The sequence below is a fragment of the Pollachius pollachius genome (genome assembly GCF_949987615.1).
Source record: "Pollachius pollachius genome assembly, chromosome: 3".
NCBI classification, from domain to species: domain Eukaryota; kingdom Metazoa; phylum Chordata; class Actinopteri; order Gadiformes; family Gadidae; genus Pollachius; species Pollachius pollachius.
In genome coordinates this window covers 18,587,347-18,613,363 of record NC_136936.1, presented here as the reverse complement: position 1 = coordinate 18,613,363, position 26,017 = coordinate 18,587,347, and the positions used below count along the sequence as shown (strand labels likewise).

At 47.8% G+C, this 26,017-nt stretch overlaps 1 protein-coding gene across 5 annotated transcripts in view; it reads left to right on the top strand.

The window, feature by feature from the left end:
• rap1gap2a (RAP1 GTPase activating protein 2a) overlaps window positions 1-26,017 on the top strand; it is a 74,461-nt gene that overhangs the window by 11,079 nt on the left and 37,365 nt on the right. For 3 of the 5 annotated variants that reach the window (XM_079733912.1, XM_079733911.1, XM_079733917.1), the window contains exon 1: window positions 20,209-20,401. The exons of the other annotated variants lie outside the window; for them this stretch is intronic. In XM_079733912.1, the coding sequence (XP_079590038.1) occupies window positions 20,250-20,401 (152 nt within the window). In that variant the 5' untranslated portion in view covers window positions 20,209-20,249. Of the gene's footprint in view, window positions 1-20,208; window positions 20,402-26,017 lie in introns of those variants that run through there. 5 annotated transcript variants of the gene reach the window in all.

The window sequence follows — 26,017 nt, the reverse complement described above, 5'->3', positions numbered from 1 at the left end:
AACAGCGGCAGCAAGATAACAGCTTCCCCCAGTTTAGATAAATATCATCTTTGTCTTTCACCGGTTTCACTGTTTCAGTTTTCCTTTCCCATTCTCTCCCTGTCATGAACAAGGCACACCACGCAAATGTGTGTGTGTGTGTGTGTGTGTGTGTGTGTGTGTGTGTGTGTGTGTGTGTGTGTGTGTGTGTGTGTGTGTGTGTGTCTTAGACCAGTGATTCCCACATGGGGGTATGTGTACATGCACCCCTTCCCTAGAGGTGCATGTACCTCTACAGTAGGGGTTTGCAAGGGGTACTTGGGAAAGGCATAAAATGCGTCCATTATTTTTGTTTTTATATAAGTTACGAATAATTGGTTTAATCTGAATATTGCCCTATTACAATTAAGTTAGTTACTGGGCTGATAAAACATATCCTAGATACAGTGGTAAAAATAGTTTGAGAACCGCTGTGTTAAAAAACCTAATGCCCCTTAGACATCCAGCTGCCTACTTTTCCTTCTGACAAATATTTACTTCTTGCCTTCTCCCTTCACTCCCCTTCCTTTCCAACTCCCCCCCTCTCCCACACACACACACACAAACACACACACACACACACACACACACACACATACACACACACACACACACACACACACACACACACACACACTCACAAATGCACCATCTGGCCCGTGTGTTGACAGTTAAGGGCTCATAAAGCCGACCCTCACCTATTAAGAGGCAAAATGTTCCAAGAGCGGAGAGAAACACGGATAAGGTAAACAGCGAACACACGCATGCACACGCACGCACAATCACCGACGCACGCACACACACACACGCACGCACATCACACTCACCGATGCGCACGCACACACACACGCAGGCACGCACGCACGCAGCAGAGACAGCATCAAAGACAAACATCAGCAGTAGACAGGTGCCAAGAACGAAATTAGAGGTGTATCCCTCAACTATCTTTGCTGTATTTCGGTGCGTTGCTAGGAAGCCCACATGAGAGCTCACCTGGGTGATTCTAAATTCAGTTTGCTGTCCCTGGGGTTTCACCGCGTTGAACATTCAGACCCTCAATGCTTTAGTCACTCGGAGAAGAAGTGGAGGGACCGCGCGCCACACGTCTGCCTTTCCCATCACTCACCAGGAAACCAGTGTTTGCTCAATTTCACTCAACCTGAAAGCGTTGCCTCGGGAAACCAAATGAGATGCTCTGCTCGTTTTCTTCCGATGGCTAGTGCACATGGATGCTCCAACGAAGACCAGCGTGTGGTGTTAATCACAATGGCGTTTTAAGCTTAACAAATAGTTATATCTCAACAAACCAGCATGTGTGTGTGTGTTTATCACAATAGAGTTTTAAGCTATACAAATACTTATAACATCTCAACAAACCAGCGTGTGTGTGTGTGTGTGTGTGTGCGACATCACAGGAGAGTTTCAGCTATATCTCCATCTTTAACTCAACAAGCACTCAACAAAAACAAGCGTGTGTGTGTGCGTGTGTGTTTTTGTTCATCACAATGGAGTTTCAGCCATATCTCCATCTATATCTCAACAAGCATCAGCGGCCAATCGTTCTCCGTCTCATCTGTAGAAAATGGCTGCCAGGTACAAGACAGGCAGGACAAGGTTGTTTGATGAGAGGGCAAGTAGTAGCAAGTTGTGTATGCGTGTGTGTGTTTGTGTGTGTGTGTGTGTGTGTGTGTGCGGGTGAGTGTGTGTGTGTGTGTCTGTGTTTGTGTGTGTGTTTGTGTGTGTGTGTGTTTATTTTGAAGATATGCTGGAAGAAAAGAGCAGGATTGAGGTGTCTATAGAAAAGGGCAATAAAATGAGATGGACAGGCCCTTTAGAATGCTGGCCAGAAAGTCAGTCTGTCAGTATTCCACCTGGACATCCTCCTTTTGGAGAAAAGACACACACACACACACACACACACACACACACACACACACACACACACACACACACACACACACACACACACACACACAATATCAAGAGTTGATATTAACATGTCAGAGAGAGAGAGAGAGAGCCTGGCTTTAGGAGTGGGCCTGGAGCAGGCCCGGTGGGTTGGCCATTGAGACTGATAAAGGTGAAGACAGAAACATGAGATATTTAGAGAGGCGGAGACGGACTGACGCTGAGCTGCTTTGACAAAGAGGCCGAGAAAAGGGAGTGCAGGGTCCTGAAAGAAAATATTTTTATTCAATGTATTCTCGAGATTAACCTTTCAGAAATGGCGTGTGTGTTTGTGTGTGTGTGTGTGTGTGTGTGTGTTTGTGTGTGTGTGTGTGTGTGTGTGTGTGTGTGTGTGTGTGTGTGTGTGTGTGTGTGTGTGTGTGTGTGTTCTAGAGATGGAAGATAAAACATGAGAGCATCCATACATTGGAGTCATTGCCCTTCCTGTAACCCTGTTGGGTCAAACCTATTCATAAACAGTGCCTGGTTGCTAGGCAATAAAAATAAGCTCTGATGCACTGCAGAGATTTGTGGTCCACTTATTGACAGGGAGTGGAGGTTATGGGCCAATAAGAAATGTTTTTCAGATTGAATCCGACAGGAAACTGGAATGATTTCAGCAACGAGCATAGGATTTGATTGCATTGTGCATTATGATTGTATTATACCTAACATGCTAAAAATCAGCGTGTTACCTGTTGCAAGTTCCATGGGGGAAGGAAGCATGTTTTGATACTGGTGTGGTCAAATTATTGTCAACAGAACCATTTTGGTCTCCCTTGTACACAAGTAAGGCAATTGAGCCAAACAATGTTTGTCTAGAAATAGAGTTATAGATAGCAAGCAAATAGCAGTTTGTGAAGCTACATTTATCAAAGTAGTCTGAGCAACAGTGCTTGATGTGTGTGTGTGTGTGGGGGTGTGTGTGTGTGTGTGTGTGTGTGGGTGTGCGCGTGTAAGGCCTGGCCGCGTGCGTGTGGCGCAGAGTTAACCTGCTGTCAGCCCACATCGCAGTCGGCCAGACAAACATAGAAAGCAGGAAATGAATTTAGCTCTATGAGTAATCCGTGGCACTTTGGCCCCCGTGGAAACTGGAGAAGCACAAAGAGCAAGGAGTCAAAGAGATGCTGACTAGCGGACAGAGAGGGTCTCCGGAACACCAATTAAAAACCCATGATACTATCACAGACATCCAAGTCGGAGAGAACGCTAAACATGGGGTTGTGCGGACATGTAGGCTGTATATATAGAGCGTATATAGAGTGGGAGTCTTTGAACATTCAGGTTATAGCATTTGATCAACTACCCAAGCTCGATTTTCAATTATTGTTTTAGCAGAGGCATTTCTCCCAAGGCGACTCACGGTCAGCGGTGCATGTACGCACGTCATCCTGACATTTGATTGGCATAGTGGTGAACTTTAAGAAAGAAATCTGATCAGAAGAAATTGCGAGCTCACTACCAGTCTGGATGACTGCTCTGAAACAAACAATCCCGTTTGATGATCGATATTTCCTTCTTGGAAGAGACGACTTCCATCCTCGTAGTACATATTCTTCAAATAATTAGCTTTTCCGTTTATATTTTTATTTTTAAAAACCTTTTTAAAAACTTTACATTTTTAAAACTGTTCAGCCTTAGAAGCCGAAGCCACCTGGATGATTATCCTGCTTTTTCAGACTTTCTCTCCACCCATGCCAGAAGTGTTCATATATGCTCCTGGATCTGAGGTGTTCGGTTTCATGGATTCCTCTCCATCTCTGGGAGGACCTGAATATGTGGAGAGCTGAGCAGATGACACAATGTGTTCAGGTTCTTCTGCTCCCTGAGTAAGACAACATCATCAGTGAACAATGCCGCCTTTCATCCTGACGATGTGTTCCGGTGTACAGTGACGTGGGAGGCGACGGTCAGAGCTCATTCTGATGAGTCTAACTTCCTTCTGGATTAAAATCCTAATGGTAAAATTGGTGAAATGTCCTCCTCCACGGCCTCATCGCGTGGCATAAGTGGTCGATAAATTTCTACAAGTGCCTCTGGATCACCTTGACCGAACCAACTGAGACACTTCAAAACTTCACCCCTCCAGTCAACAGTGGAATCAGAGTCAAACAGAGTCACATACGTGTTGATAAAACACCCTGTGGATGTGTGTGTCTGGTGGATCTGTTTCCCAGCTGCATGCCACTGACCTCCAGGTCGGCCGCCTTTCTTGGCTCTTCAGCTTTACACTTTAGATTACATCCCTTCCTTTTTATTGTATTGTTTAAGGGTGCTCTGATCTGGATGTTTGGGGTATTTGGCCCTAAACTCAATATATCATGGATGCCTCTTTATACAGCTTTTCAATACAAATCATTACAATTATTACTGTGGTCGATTAGCGGAAGCTTTTATCAAACGTAACCTAGTGATTGTATTTCTCAGGGACTAATACAGGTAGCATGGACAGAAATTAGACTTCAAACACAGAAGATGGGAGTCAAATAGCCTAACCACTAGACTGTCCAAACAAATTGTCTATATGCAACTGCCACACACTCTCCAGTACAACTTTGCACGCTATGATATTCAAGTGCACATATTTCAAATATATCACTGAATAATTTAACTTCAATGGATGGGACTACAGCAACATAACAACATAACACACAGTTTCATTCAAGCAAGACATTTTTGAAACTCGACTTTTCCTCGGTGAGAAATTACCAACCAATCTTAGATATATTCATGGTTTACCCACTGGCTGATCTAAACATTTCTAAACATGCACCCATATTCTGGTGTTATGGCCGTCCATCACTTGATTACATGGGTTATGGATTTGTGTTAGTAACAGCTGTCTATCTCATATGGGCTGACAATCCCATGGTTGTGTGTGCTGTTGTCAGCTTTGAACAGCAGGGTGTTGCCATTCTTTACAGCAATTCAACCTTCTGCTGTTCGGGATTTGCCCCTAAAATCAAAATAAAAAACGCTCTTGGTCATAACCTCTATTTCTTGTTAAAATGGGAACGCCAAGCATGGCTATTTTCTAGGAAAATCCCAGAAGGTTTGGACCATTTGGTCCTTTAAGCAAGTTGAGGAACAACAACCCTGAACCTAACTCATCCTCTTCCCTCCTCGTCTTCACGCGCATGGATTAATGTGAATGGACAGGCTTAAGCATTTGTTTTTCCTGGCAGCTGTTACCTATCCATCCATGTCAAATCAGTGGATCCCCAACAGGGAAATGTTGCCTGATCTCTTATGTGACACACACACACACACACACACACACACACACACACACACACACACACACACACACACACACACACACCCACACACACACACACATTGTCTGTCTGTCTGTCTGTCTGTCTGTCTGTCTGTCTGTCTCTCTCTCTCTCTCTCTCTCTCTCTCTACCTGCCGTTCTCTCTCTTTCTCTCTCTACCTGTATCTCTCTCTACATGTCCTTCTCTCTCTACCTGACTCTCTCTTTCTACATGTCCTTCTCCCTCTACCTTACTCTCTCTCTCTACATGTCTTTCTCCCTCTTTCTCTCTCTATCTGTCCCTCTCTCTCTCTCTCTCTCTCTCTTTGTACTTTTCCTTTTTATTTACAGACTATTCATGTCTATGGCATGAAAATTATAAGGTTTCAGATAACCTTTGTGTGCAACATTCCCCGGGAACAACACCCGTATACCTCGCCAAAACACTGTGTGTGCTTAATCAGTCAGCAGTAGCAAGGTGTGTCCTGAGAATGAATTTCGACGCATCAGAGCAGGTAATTAAGTGAATGGGCCTTGGCGACTGTACCCGATCGCAGTCGTCTGAATGACTTTGTCCCCTGTTGCCCTGCTGCTGTCTGGGGCGCTGGGGTTCTTAAAGCAGACAGCAAAAGACCTACTGATGGATGGTCGACTATCAGGCTCCGATGTGGACACCCCACGGCGGTAGGAGCTGGTCCTAATAGCTGTGTGTGTGTGTATGTGTGTGTGTGTGTGTGTGTGTGTGTGTGTGTGTGTTTGTGTGTGTGTTTGTGTTTGTGTCTGTGTCTGTGTGGTGGTCCCTGAGAAAGAGCTGTTCTGTTCCCTTGTTCGGTTCTGCACTGAATACCCCTGGACTTACATACACACACACACACACACACACACACACACACACACACACACACATACACACACACACACACACACAGACACACACTCATACCTGCACATGCGTGTTTGCAGACACACACACACACACACATGCAACCCAAATTCAGTTTTATTACTGCCTTCTCTTTAGTTTATCTCCTCCATTTTGCAAAGCTTAGGCCAAGGTGAATCAAAAGCATGTCTGTGTGTTTGTGTGTGTGTGCGTGCGTGAGTGTGCTTGTGTGTGTGTGCGTGTGCATTTTCATGCAATTGCTTACCTCTCTCAGCCGTGCTGATGGCAGTAAAGGGTAAAGCCGATGTGTTTTCAAAGCTGGTTGTTTTCTCCCCACAGTATCACTCAAGGCCATCGCCCTGGTCCATCGCTCTGTTATGGTTCTGCCTGTTCTGCTGAGTCACCCAGAACCTATTAAAACACACTGACTCAGACAACACCTGCATGCTGTGATCTCCCTGCTGCCTTTTCCTCTGCCAGCTCAATAGACACACGTATTAAAGTCTATTGGCCAACTCAACATTGGATTGATTGATGTCATTGCTTTTGTATTAAATTTAGTAAAGTCCTACTTAGTCAAATATTACATTTCCAACTGGCATTTTAATGACATAAAAAAACTGTTTGCATTGCTGGGATGGCATTTCAATGATGCTGCCACTGCTGCAGTAAGATAATTAAGAGCTATAGAAGAGGAAGGGATTTGTTTCCCCTGGAATATAGCAAAGGAATAGCTGCCATTAGTTTGACTGCCTCTGTTGACTGTCTGCTTAGTTTGAAGTACTGAGTCTCACCCTGACATGCATGAATCTCCACAATAGCTCCATCTCAGCAGTCTCCTCCCTGGGTTCAAGAGTAGGAGAGACACAACAGCTGAGAGACTCTCCAAATATAAGTAGCCTCTCTATGAAAAGCCAAGCCAATTAATGTGTGTGTGTGTGTGTGTGTGTGTGTGTGTGTGTGTGTGTGTGTGTGTGTGTGTGTGTGTGTGTGTGTGTGTGTGTGTGTGAGTGAGTACACTTGTTTATGCACGGCTGTGTGTGTGCATGTAAGGGCCTCTGAGCCCAGCCCTTCAAAGTTAATTCTCTATCTCTCTGTCAGTCTCTCCCTCCCTCCACTCCATCTGTTGCCTCTTGACAAACACATGGTGTCTTGTTTGACAACGTCAGCAAAGCGCCGGGCCCCCTGGACGAGGAGACCCTGGCGGCCACTGAAGTCATTCCCCCCGGAAGAGAGAGAGAGAGAGAAAGAGAGAGAGAGAGAGAGAGAGAGAGAGAGGGAGAGAGAGAGAGCGAGAGAGAGAGCGAGTGAGAGAGAGAGAGAGAGAGAGAGAGAGAGAGAGAGAGAGAGAGAGAGAGAGCCATTGTGCCTCTTCTGGTTACCAAGGTCCAGGCAGGAAGACGCAGATCATCCGGCCTGATAAGCCCGGTCCCTGCCTGCTCTTTACCTAGAAAGTCAGAGTAACCCGAGCCAAGGAACCATGAAGATAACATCACAAAAGCTACACAGCGTGACAAAGCTGGCTTTCTAAATAATTACCTGTCAGTGTTATTGTTATTATTGTATTATGAATAAAAAGTGAAAAGGCCCACGTTAAGATAGGCTCATCGGCTAATGATGTTAGAATGCACTGATTGCTATATCTCTTATGATCTTTGTTCATCATGAGTGGGGGTTGAAGGAGCATTCGGCTGCCAAGGAGCGACGTAGGCGGCATGTCATGATGTCTATTAGGGATGTAATAAATACCCCAAACCATTACAATTGATTATACAGTCCAAATCTCAGCGAGTATTCGAGCATTCGTAGGCCCCCTCTCTTTCGTACGTCGTTTGTCGGTAAGGTTGGTCTGAAGACCTCGTAGAACCTTCCTAGCTCTACCGTAGTGATGGTTCAGCTCCTGACGCTAGTCGCCGCCACTGTTCCTTTTAGAAATCCCTGTTGCGCATGGAACTGCCACATTGACAGTAGACTTCAACCGGCAACGTTCTATACATTATCCCGCTTATTACACGGCTCCTTGCCAAAACGAAACAATATCTTTCTACGATTACCATTCGTAGTGTTGGTCAGCAGAGAAATAGTCCGCCATAGACGTTGACGTTGCTTAGCAACCGGATACGCTGGGGTTGATAAGTTACCGGACTACTTGTAGAGTGATAAGACGTGAATCAGGCATCATCAAAAATCCACTTTCCTTTACAGCGGTCTAGTTCGGCATGCATAAAAGTACAAACGGACCAATTGCGAACTACTGCAACCGCTGATGCCATCTCTCTGAGTTAAAAAGTAGCTGCTACCACCCCAAACCAATCGGAATAAGTGTATACATGTCGATTATAGCGGACTACATCACCTCCTCTATTCCGCATGGAATTATATTCTGATCAGAGAATTGTATTCCGATTGAGACGTAGGCCTATAAATGATTTATTCCGATTGAGCTGTTCTTCATCTTCTAATCGGATCAGAAGTATCCTTTTCTGATCCACTTTCGACTCGGAAGTCTGGCGTTCGAGGATTCAGGAACACACCATTAAAGTAGAGGTTACGAATGACGTAGCGTTACGAAGGCTCTAAGAAGGCCGGGCCCTGAAGTGCCCGGCATTAACTAGAAATTAAAGGAACGAAAAAATGGCCCATATTATAATGTCATACTAAGTTGTGTGAGATCAATTTTGTTTCAATAAAGTATCATTATGTTAAAAATATTTACAGAAATGCTCTTTTTGTTCATTTTTTATATTCTGCGCTTAATGATTGGGTAAGGCTTTATGTAGGCAGCCGCAGTATGCGTCCGTAAGCTGTGTCCACAATCGTGATTCTGTTAGGCTACATGTGTCAAAACATTTTTTTTTAAGAAAGCAAGATTTGATGTTACCACTAAAGAAAGGATCAATGCCGACTACGATGACTCAGTCTCGTTGCCTTCAACCTCGTCCACAACCACCTCCAGTCCTTGTCATTCAGCTCTCTCCATGCCTCTGAGTTCTCCAGACTCGGCTGCCGCCTGCAGACCTGTCTACCTAGTCCAGTGCTTGCCCTAGCTCTTCAGCTCTCAGAGTCGGACCAAACGTCCAGCACGCACGCTGGGAATTGAAAATGTGATGAAACCACGTTTCATCTAACTTCTAATCAACAAACAGATCGTGTGAGGGTTTCATTAAGCAATGACTACATAATATGCTTATCTGCTTGGCAACAGTGCTTGAAGCTTAAGTTTGTAGTGTAAAGTGTTTGCAAGCGCAACAATGGAGTATTTTGGCCATGTGCCTGAAACACTATAGGCACTCATAATGAAGACATACAGGTTACCTGGGAAGGCACATGGTACTGACACACACACACACACACACACACACACACACACACACACACACACACACACACACACACACACAAACACGCATGCACGCATACACATACGCATGCACGCAAACACACACATGCATTGCCGCATTTACACATGCTTGCACCCACGCAAGTGCATACATGCACACACACACGCACGTACACACAAAGACACACACACACACACACAAACACACACACACACACACACACACACATACACACATCTGTCGTCTGCACGTGCCGACTCCCAAGGGTCATGTTGCTACGGAAATTACAGTCCTTCCATGGTAACGTGCGGCGGGATGGGAAATACTGTTAGCGGTGTACAGAAAATAGTCTGAAAATAGAACTATAGTCACTATTCATATATACCTCACCGAAACATCTGCTGTACAAGTGCTTTGTGTTTTTTAAGTCTGTGTGGGTGTGTTTGTTTGTGTGTGTGCATTGTGTGTGTGTGTGTGTGTGTGTGTGTGCGTGTGTGTGTGCGTGTGTGTGTGCGTGCGTGTGTGTGTGTGTGTGTGTGTGTGTGTGCGCGTCGCACAATGGTGGCTGCAGCAGAAATCGACTGGCTAAGGCTTCTGAATATTCTTGGCATTATTCAGTTGTTTTTCAGTGTTAATTCTAACAGGACACAGTGTAGGCCAGCCAGCAAAAAAACAAAATCAATTGTTTTCCCCTCATCATTGATTCTAGTGTGAAGTTTTCGACATGGCTATTCTATTAAATGTTAAACGTATGGAATTGTTCGAGTGTGCATTAATGATTTCAGGTTACACAGTACTTAGAGGCTACAGAGAGATTTAGTTTCACACGACCCCTTTAGTCAGTATTGTTCATATCAAGACGACTCATCTCCCCATGGACTTACCAACCTAGACTAAACAGTCTATTCAGCAGTTTCATACCCATTACATTCTTTATATCCCCAATCCTCACACATGATTTGTGTGTCCAGGTGTGCCATTTCTGTGATTTGTTGCCAGTGAAAGTTAATGATAAGCTCTTCAGCACGATATTTCTAGTCAGGGCAAGTTTGATTGATGGCAGGAGTTGGAATTATATGAGAGTGTAATTTAGGCCGTGTTGAACAGTATTTCCGGCAATCGGTTTGTAACGAGTTCGATGAATGAGAGCAGGCGGGGTTGTCGTTCTCTCCGCAGGAGATCGATTTATTTGGCGATACAAAACTGAACAGAAATCTCAAAGGGTAACAAAAAGGTCCATTTAGCCGTCTCTCGGTGAATCTGGCTCAGCGTCACGCTCGCTCCGGACCTCCCTGGTCCGTTCGCTCCCGGGTCTCCTACTATAACAGAAAACAGGCACATAAGTACAGCCTCCCTGATTGACCTGAGTGCAGACACCTGCTCGTCACCAGGTTCAATCCCCCCCCCCGGCCAATCCCGTGCGCTCCCAACCTGTCCATACTCCCCCTGCAGGCCAGACGTCGCACGTCCCCCCACACGCCCCCACCGCCCGACACCGGCCGGGGTCACATCCGGCCGCCGACTCACTCCCCCCCCCCCGGAGCGGGAGAGGAAGTCTGCCACGGCCATTTGTGCCCCAGGCCTGTGCACGACCCGAAAGTTAAAGGGCTGCAACGCGAGGTACCACCGGGTGATCCTCGCGTTGGCGTCCTTCATGCGGTGGAGCCACTGGAGGGGGGCGTGGTCGGAGAAGAGGGTGAATGCGCGCCCCAACAGGTAGTAGCGAAGGGCGCCGACCGCCCACCGGATGGCGAGACACTCCTTCTCCACCGTGCTGTACCGACCCTCCCGGTCCGATAGTTTCCGGCTCAGGCCAACCCCGGCGCCGGGGTTGGCCTCTCCCGCCGTGGGGCAGCCGCCCCGGTACGTGGGCCCGGTGTCGGCGGTCGCTGGCTCGCCGGTGGTGGCTGCAGGTGGCTCTCCGCCAGGTCGACCGCAGCAGCGAGGCTCTCGGGCCGGTGGTACCGGACCCAGGCGGAGGTCCGAGCCGGCAGCCCCTCCACGAATCTTTCCAAGACCACGTGCTCGACCACGTCCTCCGCCGTGTTCTGGTCTGGGACCAGCCACCTCTTGGCCTGGTCCCTCAGCTGCTGGGCGAAGGCGAAGGGTCGGTCCCCCTCGCTGAAGGCCAGCGCCCGGAATCGCCGCCGATGTTCCTCGGGGTAGAGACCCAGCCGGTCCCGGATGGCCCTGGTGATCGCGTCGTAGTCCTGCTGGGCCCCGGCCGGCAGGCTGTGGGCCGCGAGCTGCGCCTCTCCGGTCAGGAGCGGTAGGAGCCGGTGCGCCCACTCCGGTCGAGGCCACCCCGAGACCTCGGCCACCCCCTGGAAGGTTTCGAGGAAGGCTTCCGCGTCGTCGGCCTCCCCCATCTTCGGGACGTGAATCTGGGCTGCGGGTCCCGGCCCTCGGGGTCCTCCGCCGCGTCCGCCGGAGGTGAGGAGCTCATGGAGCATGGCCCGATCGGCGGCAAAGCAGCTCCGTGAGCACCTCGTTCTGTGTCTGGTGGAGCTGGCCTTGCCTCTCGGCCATCTGGGCCAGGTGCCCGAGTACATTTCCCAACGGGGACTGGTCCATTTGTCTGCTCTCGCGGCCCCAGATTGGGCTCCAGTGTAACGAGTTCGATGAATGAGAGTAGGCGGGGTTGTCGTTCTCTCCGCAGGAGATCGATTTATTTGGCGATACAAAACTGAACAGAAATCTCAAAGGGTAACAAAAAGGTCCATTTAGCCGTCTCTCGGTGAATCTGGCTCAGTGTCACGCTCGCTCCGGACCTCCCTGGTCCGTTCGCTCCCGGGTCTCCTACTATAACAGAAAACAGGCACATAAGTACAGCCTCCCTGATTGACCTGAGTGCAGACACCTGCTCGTCACCAGGTTCAATCCCCCCCCCCGGCCAATCCAGTGCGCTCCCAACCTGTCCATACTCCCCCTGCAGGCCAGACGTCGCACGTCCCCCCACACGGTTATTCAAAGATCACCACACTGCACCACTGTGTTCCCTTTCACAATGTGAGTTTAATGAAGCAGTAATTCTACAGTCACTCAAAGAACTTGTGTGGAGTAGCAGACTGCTTTGTCCATTAAACAACGCTCAGTAGACTATCCTGTTTGAAGCGCCCAGGCAGGTACATGCAATGCTCACTGACTTTGTAAAGAAATCCCCACTGCGCAGTTGCTAAGTGCATGTTTTTGTGTGTATGTGCTGTGCGCCCGCTTGGTTATGTGTGTGCGTGTGGATGTTTGCGTAAGGCCAATTTCATTAATAGAGCGCTCAATCACCTTTATGGTCCCAAAAGGTTTTTTAATGGCCCACATTAAAGCCAGAGTAGAGTTTGAGAACACTCACACTCACACACAATGCCCTACTCCCCAAAGGAAAATACTAACCAAAACATCCCTATAAGGTAAAAGACAGAAAAGAGGAGTCTCTTTTTAAGTTGATGCTTCTGTAAAATTGGCCCGGGCTGTTTTAATATATGCAACTTGGGGGATCAGCCGTATAGGCTTTCCAACAACACGAGAATAGCAATATCTATTACTAATACAATGTCAAGAATAGCACAGCATCACAGCAAGGCCAAACTAGTCATTTGGGTTACAGGGTTTCAGGTCAGCAGATCAAGTTATAAAACATTTCTCCAACTGTAAACAGCCTGTGGCCAGCCATTAGGTTGGCTTTACTGAAACATGCATTCCCATTTCAGAGAGATTTCTGGTGAAAATGGGTTGGGTGTGGGTATGTTTGTGTGTGTGTGTGTGTGTGTGTGTGTGTGTGTGTGTGGGGGGGGGGGGGGGGGGTGAGATAGTAGCACTGAAAAAATAAAATTGACACTCAGAAAGTCGACCTGCTGCAAATTAATTTAAGAAAAGTACAGTAAGAAACAATGGTAAAGTAGGAATTTCAAACAAACTTGGTGCAAGAAACGCAAGGGTCTTGTGGTCTGCAGTCTGTCTTCCTTCGTTAGCGATGTAATTTTAATGCACGGCATGCAATGGCATGCTATGGCATTTCTCATTGGTGGTAGGTTAAATTTAGCCGTTTGAGATAGCTGCCACTACTAGGGGTCACTACTGTGACACAAGCACACACAGACACATGCTGCATTCCCCTCTCACACACACACAAACACACACACACGCACGCACGCACAAACACACACACACACACACACACACACACACACACACAATACACAGACACACACAAACACCAACACACACATCTAGCCTTTTCTAAATGTTTGTGTGTGTGTGTGTGTGTGTGAGCGTGTGAGAGCGTGTGTGTCTGTGTGTGCGTGTGTCTGTGTGAGTGCATGCCCTGCCCTGCCCTTTCCAGGCCTGTGACAACATTTTTACCGTGTGTGTCTTGCAGCTATTTTAAACTGGTCAGTTTGGCTTGGCAAAGGTCTGACTGAGCACCAAAGGCTACAGTCACTGTGTCTGTGTGTGTGTTTGTGTGTGTGTGTTTGTGTGTGTATGTGTGTACCTGCATGCGCGTTTGTGTGTGTGTTCAAAATTCCCTAGAAGTCATTATGTTCTTGTGACAGGTTACGACTCATGTGTGAGATGTTGGGAACAAGAAAGAGATCGAGCAAAGGAGAGGGGAAGTGAGAAAGAAAGAGTGAGAGAGCGAAAATGTTGAGGAGGAGAACTATGACTATGAGTGGAGAATGCAGAGAGAGAGGAAGAGAGAGAGGGACATAGAGAGAGAGAGAGAGAGAGAGAGAGAGAGAGAGAGGGAGAGAGAGAGAGAGAGAGCGATGGCAGAGGAGGTGGCAAAGGGATCCCAGAGAAGTGAGAGACTTGGAATGACAGTTGGAAGTGGCTCATTTTAAAAATGGAATCCCTTACAGATGGCTGATTACCACTGGGCCCATCAGCAGTGAAAAAAAGCTCTTCGAAATTGGTCCGAAAAAAGGACAGACGATCCTTTTAAAGAAGAATGGGGAGAAAAGGCTTATGAAGATAATAAAGGAGATACGTCCACACGGTCTCTCCACAGCGCCATTAAATCATCAAACCGTCAACTTCACACACAACTACATTCAAATGGCTGTTTTGGTTGAAATTAGATGTTAAATGACAATTCATACAAAGCCCCCCAAGCCACGACATGCATTAGTGACATTGTGATGGCCTCATGTGTATTATCATGTTATATACTCTACAATATATACTCTGCTTTTAGGTTTAACCAGCAGATAAATGGATGCAGGGAATACATTTCCCCTTTCCCTAATAAATGCAGAGATCTCACATAGAAAATACAGAATTTTGAGGGGGGCTGGGGGTATGGGCATTACACAGTATGTAGGCGTGTAATTGCTGCATTAATGCATGCGGTCTGCGGCAGATGTATGCGCTTAATGGTGAACAGGTGAACAGCCTCCGTTCTACATGCGTTGACCCGAGGACAAACGATGCGAGACGACATTCATTAATCTTCCCCACAGCCCACGTCATTTGATTTACATCACAACGTCACGTCTCAGAGTCAGTCGTATTGCTGGCAGCTGAGCGGTGTGGGCTGGCAGCAGCAGCAGCAGCCCACACGGCGAGGCGGGGACCGGCTCCATGCGGTCGCAGGCGCTCTCGTCTCGTAGCCGCCCGGCCCTTCTCTGACTTTGCCAAAATCGATTAGATTCCGATAAGCAAGGTTGCCATTCGATTTACGATGATTCGATATGGACTCGGTGAGGGATGTTTCCGTTATTTGACCAATTCTCAGATAATCAATGCTTTGAATTGAAAAAGGACCTTTATCTTCCACAAAAACGTTTGAGTCCCAACTATGGTCCTGGGCTAGACGTCATTCCCTCTCTACTTCAACCCACTGTCCTGTCTCTCTCTTCGCTGTCCTGTCTCTCTTCACTCTCCTTTCTCTCTTCACTGTCCTTTCTCTCTCTTCACTTTCCTGTCTCTCCTCAGTGTCCTGTCTCTTTCTTCAGTGTCCTGTCTCGCTCTTCACTTTCCTGTCTCTCCTCAGTGTCCTGTTTCTTTCTTCAGTGTCCTGTCTCTCTCTTCACTGTCCTGTCTCTCTTCACTCTCCTGTCTCTCTTCACTGTCCTTTCTCTCTCTTCACTTTCCTGTCTCTCCTCAGTGTCCCGTCTCTTTCTTCAGTGTCCTGTCTCGCTCTTCACTTTCCTGTCTCTCATCAGTGTCCTGCCTCTTTCTTCAGTGTCCTGTCTCTCTCTTCACTGTCTTGTCTCCCTTCACTTTCCTGTCTCTCCTCAGTGTCCTGTCTCTTTCTTCAGTGTCCTGTCTCTCTCTTCACTGTCCTGTCTCTCTCTTCACTGTCCTGTCTCTCTTCACTGTTCTGTCTCTCTCTTCACTGTCCTGTCTCTCCTCACTTTCTTGTCTCTCTTCACTGTCCTGTCTCTCTCTTCACTGTCCTGTATCTCTTTACTGTCCTGTCTCTCTTCACTGTCCTGTTTCTCTCTTCACTGTCCTGTCTCTCTTAACTGCCCTGTCTCTCTTCACTGTCTTTTCTCTCTTCACTCTCCTGTCTCTCTTCACTGTCCTTTCTCTCTTCACTGTCCTGTCTCTGTCCTTACTGTCCTGTCTCTCTCGTCACTGTCCTGTTACTCTTCACTGTCCTGTCTCTCTTCACTGTCCTGGCTCTCTCCTCACTGTCCTGTGTCTCTTAACTGTCCTTTCTCTCTCCTCACTGTCCTGTCTCTTTTCACTGGCCTGTCTCTCTTCACTGTCCTGTCTCTCTTCACTGTCCTATCTCTCTCTTCACTGTCCTGTCTCTCTTCACTGTCCTGCCTCTCTTCACTGTCCTGTCTCTCCTTACTGCCCTGTCTCTCTTCAATGTCCTGGCCATTGAATGACAGAGCCAATGAAGATCAATTAGAATGGGAAAACCCTCTTTATTGTTTCCAGCCATATTGGCCACACATGCACAGGGCAGTGAGAAGGCTGGACAGGGCACTGCATAGTGCTCCGTGGCCTTTCAGATAAGCTCATCAATCAGTGAAATTACATAGAGAGATGAGGGATGAGGCTGTGAATGTGTGTATATGGAGGGCTCGGGGGGGGGGGGGGGGGGGGGGGGGGGGGGGCGAGGTTGTTAGGGGGGTATGTTCTCTGCCCTCCAGACCTGTTGCTGTTTCCATAGGGCATTTTTGGTGTGTGTGTGTGTGGGTGTGTTTGCCATGCATTTGTCAAAGTGTGTATACATGTCCCAAAGTGAAGTGCGTGTATGTGTGTGTGTGTGTGTGTGTGTGTGTGTGTGTGTGTGTGTGTGTGTGTGTGTGTGTGTGTGTGTGTGCTTTTGTACCCTATAATAGAAGGGACTGCAGAGGAGGTGGCATGTAGCTGGTAGTCTGACAACTGTTTGTTTTAAGAGACGCTGGAGGAACTGTGAAGTGACAGGAACGACTGGCCGGCACAGGACACTCCGGCATGTGTGTGTGTGTGTGTGTGTGTGTGTGTGTGAGTGTGTGTGAGTGTGTGTGGGTGTGTGTCTGTGTGTGTGTGTGTGTGTGTGTGTGTGTGTGTGTGTGTGTGTGTGTGTGTGTGTGCCTGTAGGTCTGTAAGCATTCCGGAGAGCTAGATTGATTTATAAACAGATAGATGATTGATAGATTCATAGATGGATAGATAGATAGTTAAAATCCTTTGCACACAATAATAATACTATTTAAAAGTCTGAGAATTGTGACTTGGTTGGTCTATTACATGAGAGCTCCTCAGCCTGGCTGTTTTGTTGTTTCTCTGTGCGTTTAGCACACAGGAACTGCACTTGGTCATATAACTGTGTTTTTGTTCATTAGCGGATGGGTCGGCACGCGTGTGTGTGCTTTTGAGTGAAACTGAAGGGATACAGGTGTCTGGTGGCCCCTTGATGACGCAGGCACATAACCCCAGTGATAAGTGGCTGCGTGCCTGTGTGTGTGTGTGTGTGTGTGTGTGTGTGTGTGTGTGTGTGTGTGTGTGTGTGTGTGTGTGTGTGTGTGTGTGTGTGTGCGTGCTCAAGTGTGTTTGCGCACTCATGTGTGTGTGTGGGTCCTGCCATGTGGGACTACTCCAGTTTTTCTCTAACCGCGGTTGTTTGTCACAGACCCGCAGTCATTAGACCGCCTTCCCACACAGAAAAATAGGTGGGGGTGGGGGGGAAGGAAATCCTCAGGTGGTTTGGGGAGAACCTGTTACATGGCTCCGTTCAACAAGTCAGCTCACATCATTGCCGGTGGAGACGGCAGAGCTTGAAACAGAAGAACAAACAACATCTTATTCTTCCCATGTTGTCAAACGGCACACAACCTTCATGGGTCTGTGAAGCAGTGCATCTGGCAGCTGCCTTGTTACCATGGCATGAGCAAAACACACGCACACACCCCCACACACACACACATACACACACAAACACACACACACACACACACACACACACTACAGAGGAACGCAGCAGAAGCAGCAGTAATTTATGCACAGAGAGAAACAGTGACTCCTCGGTTAATTGTCGTCTTTGTTGTCTGTTTCCCCTGGCTTGGTCTGTTCCCCTGAACAATTACCGGAGCGGAGCGTCTCCGCTCCGCTCTTCAATGATCCATTTGGTTAATTGACCTCAGTTGAAGACGTTGGTGAGCAGAAGCACCGGAGATGATGCACACTTTAGGGCCTCGGCTGGTTGCCGGAGTCCTCATGATTGTTCCCCTTTCCCCCTTCGTTTCTGTGGTTTCACACCTCCTCTTGAAGCCTGAATCACCACCCCAACACACCACACATCCTCCCGCCCCTTTTTAATTCATACCCAATCAAATGGCCCGTGATCAAATTGAACATGCGGCGATGCGTCACACCTGACACTAATAAGAGAGTGATAAAGCTCTTTAGTGAAATGAGTGGCAGGGCGGTGACTTTTTAATGATTGTGATTATTCCCCATGAAGACAAAAATCTCTATAGGTAAAAAAAATCCCATGAAGGTAAACAATGTTGCTGGATAGATGGCTGCAGGGAGGAAGCGCTGGATGGATGGATGGATGGCTAGCCATCCCCATTATTGATTTCTGTGCATCTCCCATTTCTTTCGTGCATTCACTCAGAAGTCATTCAGCCAGTCACTTCATGCCACAGCCAGCAGAGGAACAGGTGGCCGAGTGGAGAACGCCCCACACTTAATACGCTTTTGTATGGCTTGCTCCCAACCTCTCTGGCCGCTCTGCATGATTTGTAATTAAAAGCTCACATTCAGCCAATCACGTTCACACACTGACTGAGGTGTCAAGCATGAAGCTTGTGTGGCTAGAGATGGATAAAAAGAGAAACGATGACAGAAAACCCATAGAGATGATGCAGGATGTGTGTGTGGTTGTGTGTGTGTGTGTGTGTGTGTGTGTGTGTGTGTGTGTGTGTCTGTGCAGAGGTTCCTGCTCAAATGTAAGCATTACGAGATGAGTCGGTAAACTATCTCCTTTGTGAAATACATTCAATTGAAATTTCCACAATGCAACAAGGTATGCGATTGTCTGATAAGATTGTTTAAATTAAGATTTCACATCGAGAAGCTATGTGTGTGTGTTCATGTATGTGTGCATGCGTGTATGTGTTTGTGTGTGTGTGTGTGTGTGTGTGTGTGTGTGTGTGTGTGTGTGTGCGCGCATGCTCTTTTGCGCTTTTTAGGTGTCATTGTGCTGATGCATGCCTGCATGTGTGTGTCTGTGTGTGTGTGTGTGTGTGTGTGTGTGTGTGTGAGTGTGTGTGTGTCTGGGTGTGTGTGTGTTTGTGTTTGAGCTATGCGTGTTCATTATTAGTGGGTGTGTCAAAAATGGAAATCAGTAATTCATGCATAGATGGAACAAGGTCCGGGAGATTAAATTAAAATTAATAACAAGGCAGAAACAAGGACACAAAGAGCGAGAGAGAAAGAGATAGAGCAAGATAGAGAGGGACAGAGAGAGAAAAAGCGAGAGACAGTGCAAGAGAATGAGAGCGCTTCACTGTGGAGAGGTGAGGAGGCAAGGGAAATGGGAGAAGGGGTGGGGTGGGGGAAGAGAAATGGGCAGTCCCTGGACTCAATCCTGCCCTATCAGAGATGAGTGGGCGGGGTTTAGCATTCAGGAAGGAGGGTGCAGAAAGGCAAGAGACACACAGAGAGAGATAGAGAGAGCCGGAGCGTGTGTGACAAAGGGAGAGAGAGAGAGAGAGAGAGAGAGACAGAGAGAGAGAGAGGTAGATAGGTAGAGGTAGTCAGACAGAGAGATGCAGTGTCACAGTCTGCATCGGTGCATTGTGTGTAGTGCTGCTCTTCAGGGACCATGTTGTGCTATGGAGCCACATCGCAAGGATTCCCAGTGCTGTGAGCGGGGGCACACAGATACAACTTAACCTTGAATCGGCCGCAGGAGCAAAGCGTTCCCTGTCCAGAGCAGAGGATCAGTTAATTGTTGTGGCATTGAAGCGTGGAAAACCACAAGCCGGAACGGGATCCCGGCTACACCATCCAGGTTTCTAGGAGTGGAACACCTTTATACTGCTGGGTTTGGGGGAACTTTGGTTCACTAGGTGCCTAGTGCCGACCTGCATCTGGGCTCAGAACGGAGAGAGCCGCCTCACATCTGGTCCCGTTCCAGGTGTTCCTCGAGAGCAGGTTTTTGGGTTGTTGGGACACACCTTTGGCGACAAAACCAAAACAAGACGCTACAAGAAACTTGTGCACCAACACCAGAACTACCGGCAGCCTCCTCTCACCGGGGGGGGGGGGGGGGGGGGTGTGTGTGTGTTTGGGAGCGCAGCCGTCCCCCAGGAGACTGGAGCCTACATAACCTTGGGACCGATTGTCTCAGAGCCACAAGACATGTCGGAGCCAGCCAGGGAGCGTGTGCACAGCAAGAAGGCTGGGATCCGGGCGGCGGTGATCCTGATCGGACTCCTGCACAAGTCTCGCCGGGCCAAGGAGAGGGAGAGAGAGCGGGACAGGGAGAGGGAGAAGGAGCAGGAGGGCGAACGGTTGGTCCAGTTATGTCCAAGTGTGTGTGTGTGTGTGTGTGTGTGTGTGTGTGTGTGTGTGTGTGTGTGTTGGGGGGGGGAGCTGTTTTAGGTCAAGGCAGAGAGGCTGGCTATGCCCATGTCTATGCTGCGTGTGCTGTGTCCGATAAGGGATTTTTAAGAGAACTTTGTCTGCTGGAGTGTGTGTGGGTGTTAATCTTGAGTTGGCTGAGTTGCTTAATGACTTGCTGATAGCTTACTCTGTTGTCTTTTTATTATCGGCGGCTCTACATATATTGCCCTTGGGCACCTATTTGGTGTGTGTGTGTGTGTGTGTGTGCGTGTGCGTGTGCGTGTGGGTGTGCGTGTGCGTGTGTGTGTGTGTGTGTGTGGTTGACAAGTCCAGTATATGTAGGTCAGGGGATGTGCATGTAGACGTGTGAGATTGATAGATATGTGTAAGGTCAATTGGTTTGTGTTGAGCGACATGGCGAAAAGAAAGAGCAGAGAGAAGAAGGTATAAGATGGCTTTGGTTACTCCAGTATCTGGACGCTTAGAATCCTGTTCTGACAAAGAAATGTAGGAAGGGGTAAGATAAAGCAGAAGAGAATAAGGAAAAGTGCAGAGGTGTGCTTTCACTGTCTACCAACACTGTGCCTCTTCGCTTTTGCTAGCTATTTCCCCACCATGAGTCTCATCTAGAACACGCCGAGGCATAATGAGCACGTCTCTGAACATACACGTATGGATTTAGAATGACATAGCACTATGACACACACAGAGCGACGGCCTCCTCTTTGATCAAAGTTTTGCTTCGTCACTCTTGGGGCTGCAGAGGGTAAACTGTCGTCAATCATGAATTTTGTATTTTTAATGGCTGTATGAGGGATAATGCTATCTGGCTCTTTCTGTTCTATGCTCTGAACCAGTACTTTGGATCCCCTGCCAGGCATGGGAGGTGGCCCCTGTAGCAGAGAGATGCCATGCTTTAGTGCCCACTAGGACACTGTACACATGGGGGCCCTTAGCAAATTAAAGTGCCTTTGTAACGATTACATGCCTGTGTCACCTAGCCAAACAATCTCACTGTCGCTAAACTCATGTCTCTGAGGCACAACCTGCAATAATAGTCCGGAAACAATTGTACAACGGAGCCTCACATCCGAAGTATATATTTTAAGAGTCAACATTCTCAGTCTATATTAGTTGTGAAATAATGTTGGTTCAATATGACCATGAAGGTTGGGGAGACTAATCAATTTATGATATTTATGTGGTGTACTAAATCCTGTTTTAAGTATGAGGAAGTTACCCTTCTTCACACACCACCGTACATATACTGGTTGACATCTTTATTTTTATGGTGTGATTTCCATCATGGCACTTCCCTGTAGCTATCAGATCTGTTAAATCATTAAATGGCCAAATACAAGCTTTGCTGTTCCTTAAAAGCACTGTTGTCGTCTTGGCTAACTTTCTGTCCATTTTTACGGTTGGCACCCCCCTTCCTCCTCCCCACATCACCATAAATGACTCCTGTCTGTTTTACCTGTCAGCTTTCTGTTCTTCAGCTGTTTTCTTTCACTTAGCACTTTGTACTTGTAAGCCGTTCCTGGGAGCACGGGCATCGGACCTGTTCCGACATTGTCAGTCAACAATGCAATACTGCTGCCTGCCCCGAACGTGCAGAGAGGACCGCCTCTTTGTGGTGTTCTCTCTCGTGATTGGATAAAGTTGGAACGGGGTACCAGAAAATGTGTCTTCCATTTACTGCAAAGCGGAGCGACTGGGATAACTATTTAACTCGACCAGTCACTCTACATCAGTGACGGCTGTTGAAAAATAGAGCTATTCAACACCTATTTAAAAAAATATGCATTGCTTACAGTGCCTTTAACCCTTTCATGTGGCTGTGCTAAAGTCGCACCTCTATCCCCTGTTTGATGTGTGGCGGCTATAGCACTAGCTTACTGCCACCAGGGCAATCGACATGTGCAATGAGACGAAACTCCTCGGAGCCTGGGAACCGGCCACCTGACAGCAGTGTGTAGGGCTGGCAAGACAACCTGAAACCACCATATAATCCCTCCTTCATAGATACGCTCAGCAGGCAGGCAGGAACGTAAACACACACACACACACACACACACACACACACACACACACACACACACACACACACACACACGCGATGCGCGCGCACACACACACAAACAAACTCATGCACATACACACTTCTTTGGACCGCCTGTTTTTTGCTCCTTTGAATCGATTAATATGCATGCCCACACACACTCACTCGCAGACACACAAACACAGCCCCCCACACGCACCTCTTGCTAGTGCCTGTTTTTGTTGCTCAAATCAATTAAAAGGCGAGCCCACTCCGCTGGCAGGCGTACGGGCGCTGTGCAGAGTAGTTTGGAGGCTCTGTAAGGAGGCCAGGGCCTAGTCGGCTTGTGGTATTCCAGTGCGCCACAAAGAATAGGTTGTGTCACTGATTAGTCATGTACTGTGGCGGTCAAGCCCTGTCCCACAATTAATTGCCAGGTATAGCCTGAAGGACTGCGTATCTGTAACATGACATTCAAACCATAACTCGCTGTGTGTGTGTGTCTGTGTGCATGTGTGTGTGTGTGTGTGTGTGTGTGTGTATGTGTGTGTGTGTGTGTGTGTGTGCAAGTAGCATTTTAATTGAGATTAAAGCTTTCAATGCTTATTCATTCACAACCACATCCACAAACACACACACACACACACACACACACACACACACACACACACACACACACACGCATACACACATACACACACCCTGTTACTCTACATATTGCTGTGTCCGTCGATGGGCCTTGGCCACGTCACATCATTACTAAACGCCAGACCAGCCACAAGTTGAGCATGTGTGTAAACCCCCAGGTTCTGGGTCTGTTGTCGTGTATTACAGCCTCTCTCTGTCGCCCTGATTGATGACACGTTCAAGACGACGACGGCTTTTCACCAGGAGTGGCAGCTGTTGTGTGTTCCACAGCATGGCTACCAGAAGGTTTACTCTACTGTAATCCGCTGATTTATCCACTTTGTTTCCACATCATGCCTTCTTATAGAGACAAATGTTAGGCAGCAACAGTAGGTTTGTACGGCGGTAACCCAATATTTTCTGGTTCGTTCTTTGGTAAGCTCTTCTCTGCCTTCATGGGTTCGATATCGTCGGCGCCTCACTTAGAGATCTTACTGCGGGGAAATTGAGAGTAGGACTTAGGTGAATGGGTGAATACAAATGTCATCCACAGCAGGCATGGCAGCGAGAAAAAAAACGTACATAAACACATGCGGAAACACATACTTGCATGCACACACATGCACACGCACATGCACACTCACACGACACATGTCTACACATGCACACACAAACCTCCACACACACACATAACACATTATGGGTGCTTCCCTCTATTCATTTGAGCAGCAGGGGGCCGTCTGTGTCTGAGCTCATCTCCATCATTTAAAAAACCATTCATCCCAGCTTCAGATGTGTTGTAGAATGCAACACGTATTTTATTTCATAGCTAGCATGCAGTGCACACACCATATGAGATAGCAAGGTGACCCGCTGACTCTCGGCTGGGTCGGGAAAACGCACACTGTTTGAAAGCGTTGTTTTGTCTCTGGGCCACCGTTGCCTTTGGTCCAGAGGGATGGATGTTTAGCTGTGCCCGGCGGGAGTCCGGGAATGAGGGAGGCACTATATAATGTCTAGGTGTGTATCTGCTTTCTTCGAAAACTTGATACGTGCGGTGAGACACTGTGAACGCAACCCAAACGTAACCCATTTAATGACTCGCAAAACCTAATAACTGCTCTTCAACGGGCGTTGAATGATGATGATACACTTTTATTAATCCTGATGAGGAAATGCAATCTCACTGAGGCCGTCCTAGCTAGGAACTAGGAGCTGCCTGCCTCCCAGGGTGCTGTCTGGGATCCAACTCCAGGGTAGGCCCCTGGTACCAGTTTCAGGGGTAGGCCCCTGGTACCAGCTCCAGTGGCAGGGCCCCAGCCTGGGCCTGGGAGTGTTAAGAGTGTCTATTGTTGCGTGGGAGGAAACCGGAGCCCCTGGGGGAGCCCCCTGGGTGAACACAGGGAGAACACACATACTCAAATCAGAGAGATCCCCCCCTCCCCAGGGCTGGAACCCAGGACCTTCTGGCTGTCAGGCAGCAGTACTGACCACTCGGCCTCCCCGGGACTGGTTCATCTCTGAGATCTAAATGAATAACTTCTGATCTTATATATTTAATTGTTGAATTACTGACTTATTTAATTACTTGATATCACAGACAAAGAGTGTAGTCTGCGTGTGTGTGCGTGCATTCTTGGGATTCAAGATAGAGTTTCGGCTCAAAACAACAACGTAGATGAATGCATTCCATTTGACGCGTTCAAATGAATGTGTAGTTGTCTTTCCTCTTCCTTCCCAGAACATTGGGCTGGAACCTGGGATTGTTTGTTCTCTTGTTCTATACACAGAGCTGTGCCTCCTGGTCTCCCACTGCATCTTACACCCCTCCTCCCTCACCCTCAACCACTTTACGCCCACTCTTTTTTTGTTTCTCTTTGTTTTCCCACCCCAACCTTATTCTCTCTCTCTCTCTCTCTCTCTCTCAACTTGAAGCTTGAAGCTGAATAAAGCGAGTTGGCAGTAACTGTGGTAACACTCCTTTGGCTACGTTTACGCGTCAGTCTCACGCGTTGCGTTTTGGTCCCAAAGCAGCCGGGGCCACATGGAGGCCCGAGGGCCATTTCCTTGTTTTCCCAACCCAGTCTTAATGTCTCTCTCTCTCTCTCTCTCTCTCTCTCTCTCTCTCTTTCTCTCTCTCTCTCTCTCTCTCTCTCTCTTTCTATCTCTCTCTCTCTCTCTCTCTCTCTCTCTCTCTCTCTCTCCCTCTCTCTCTCTCTCTCTCTCTCTCTCTCTCTCTTTCACAATCTCCACTGGTAGAGTGGAGTGGAGGGCTCCACATTCACCGCCTTGCACGCATGAATAGTGCGCACACACACACACACACACACACACACACACACACACACACACACACACACACACACACACAAATTGAATGTGTCAACGCGACGAATACGTCAGACTGCATACTATCTCAAGAGTGTAAATGTTATGTGTGTGAGTGACAGTGTGTTTCTGATATGTTTGTGTGTGTGTATGTGTGTGTGAGTGAAGTTTGTGTGGTTGTTTGTGTGTCAGTCAGTGACAATGAGCCATGTCTAAGGCTGTAATGGATGAGGTGGCACCGTCTTTCTAACAAGTGCCCAGAGACCCACCCAAGACAGTCCTATTTACTCAGCAGTATACCCAGGATTGGAGAGGAGCTATATTTAGCCAAGCGAGATTCAATAATTCTCTCTCTCTCTCTCTCTCTCTCTCTCTCTCTCTCTCTCTCTCTCTCTCTCTCTCTTTCTCTCTCTCTCTCTCTCTGTCTCTCTCATTCTCTCACAGACTCTCTCATTCCTCTCTGTCCGTCTGCCTGGCTCTACCCCCCGTCCTCGTATCAATCCATCCCTTAACTTGACATGTTTCTCTCTGACAACGTACCTGTTCCTGTACCTGCTCCTCCGACTGG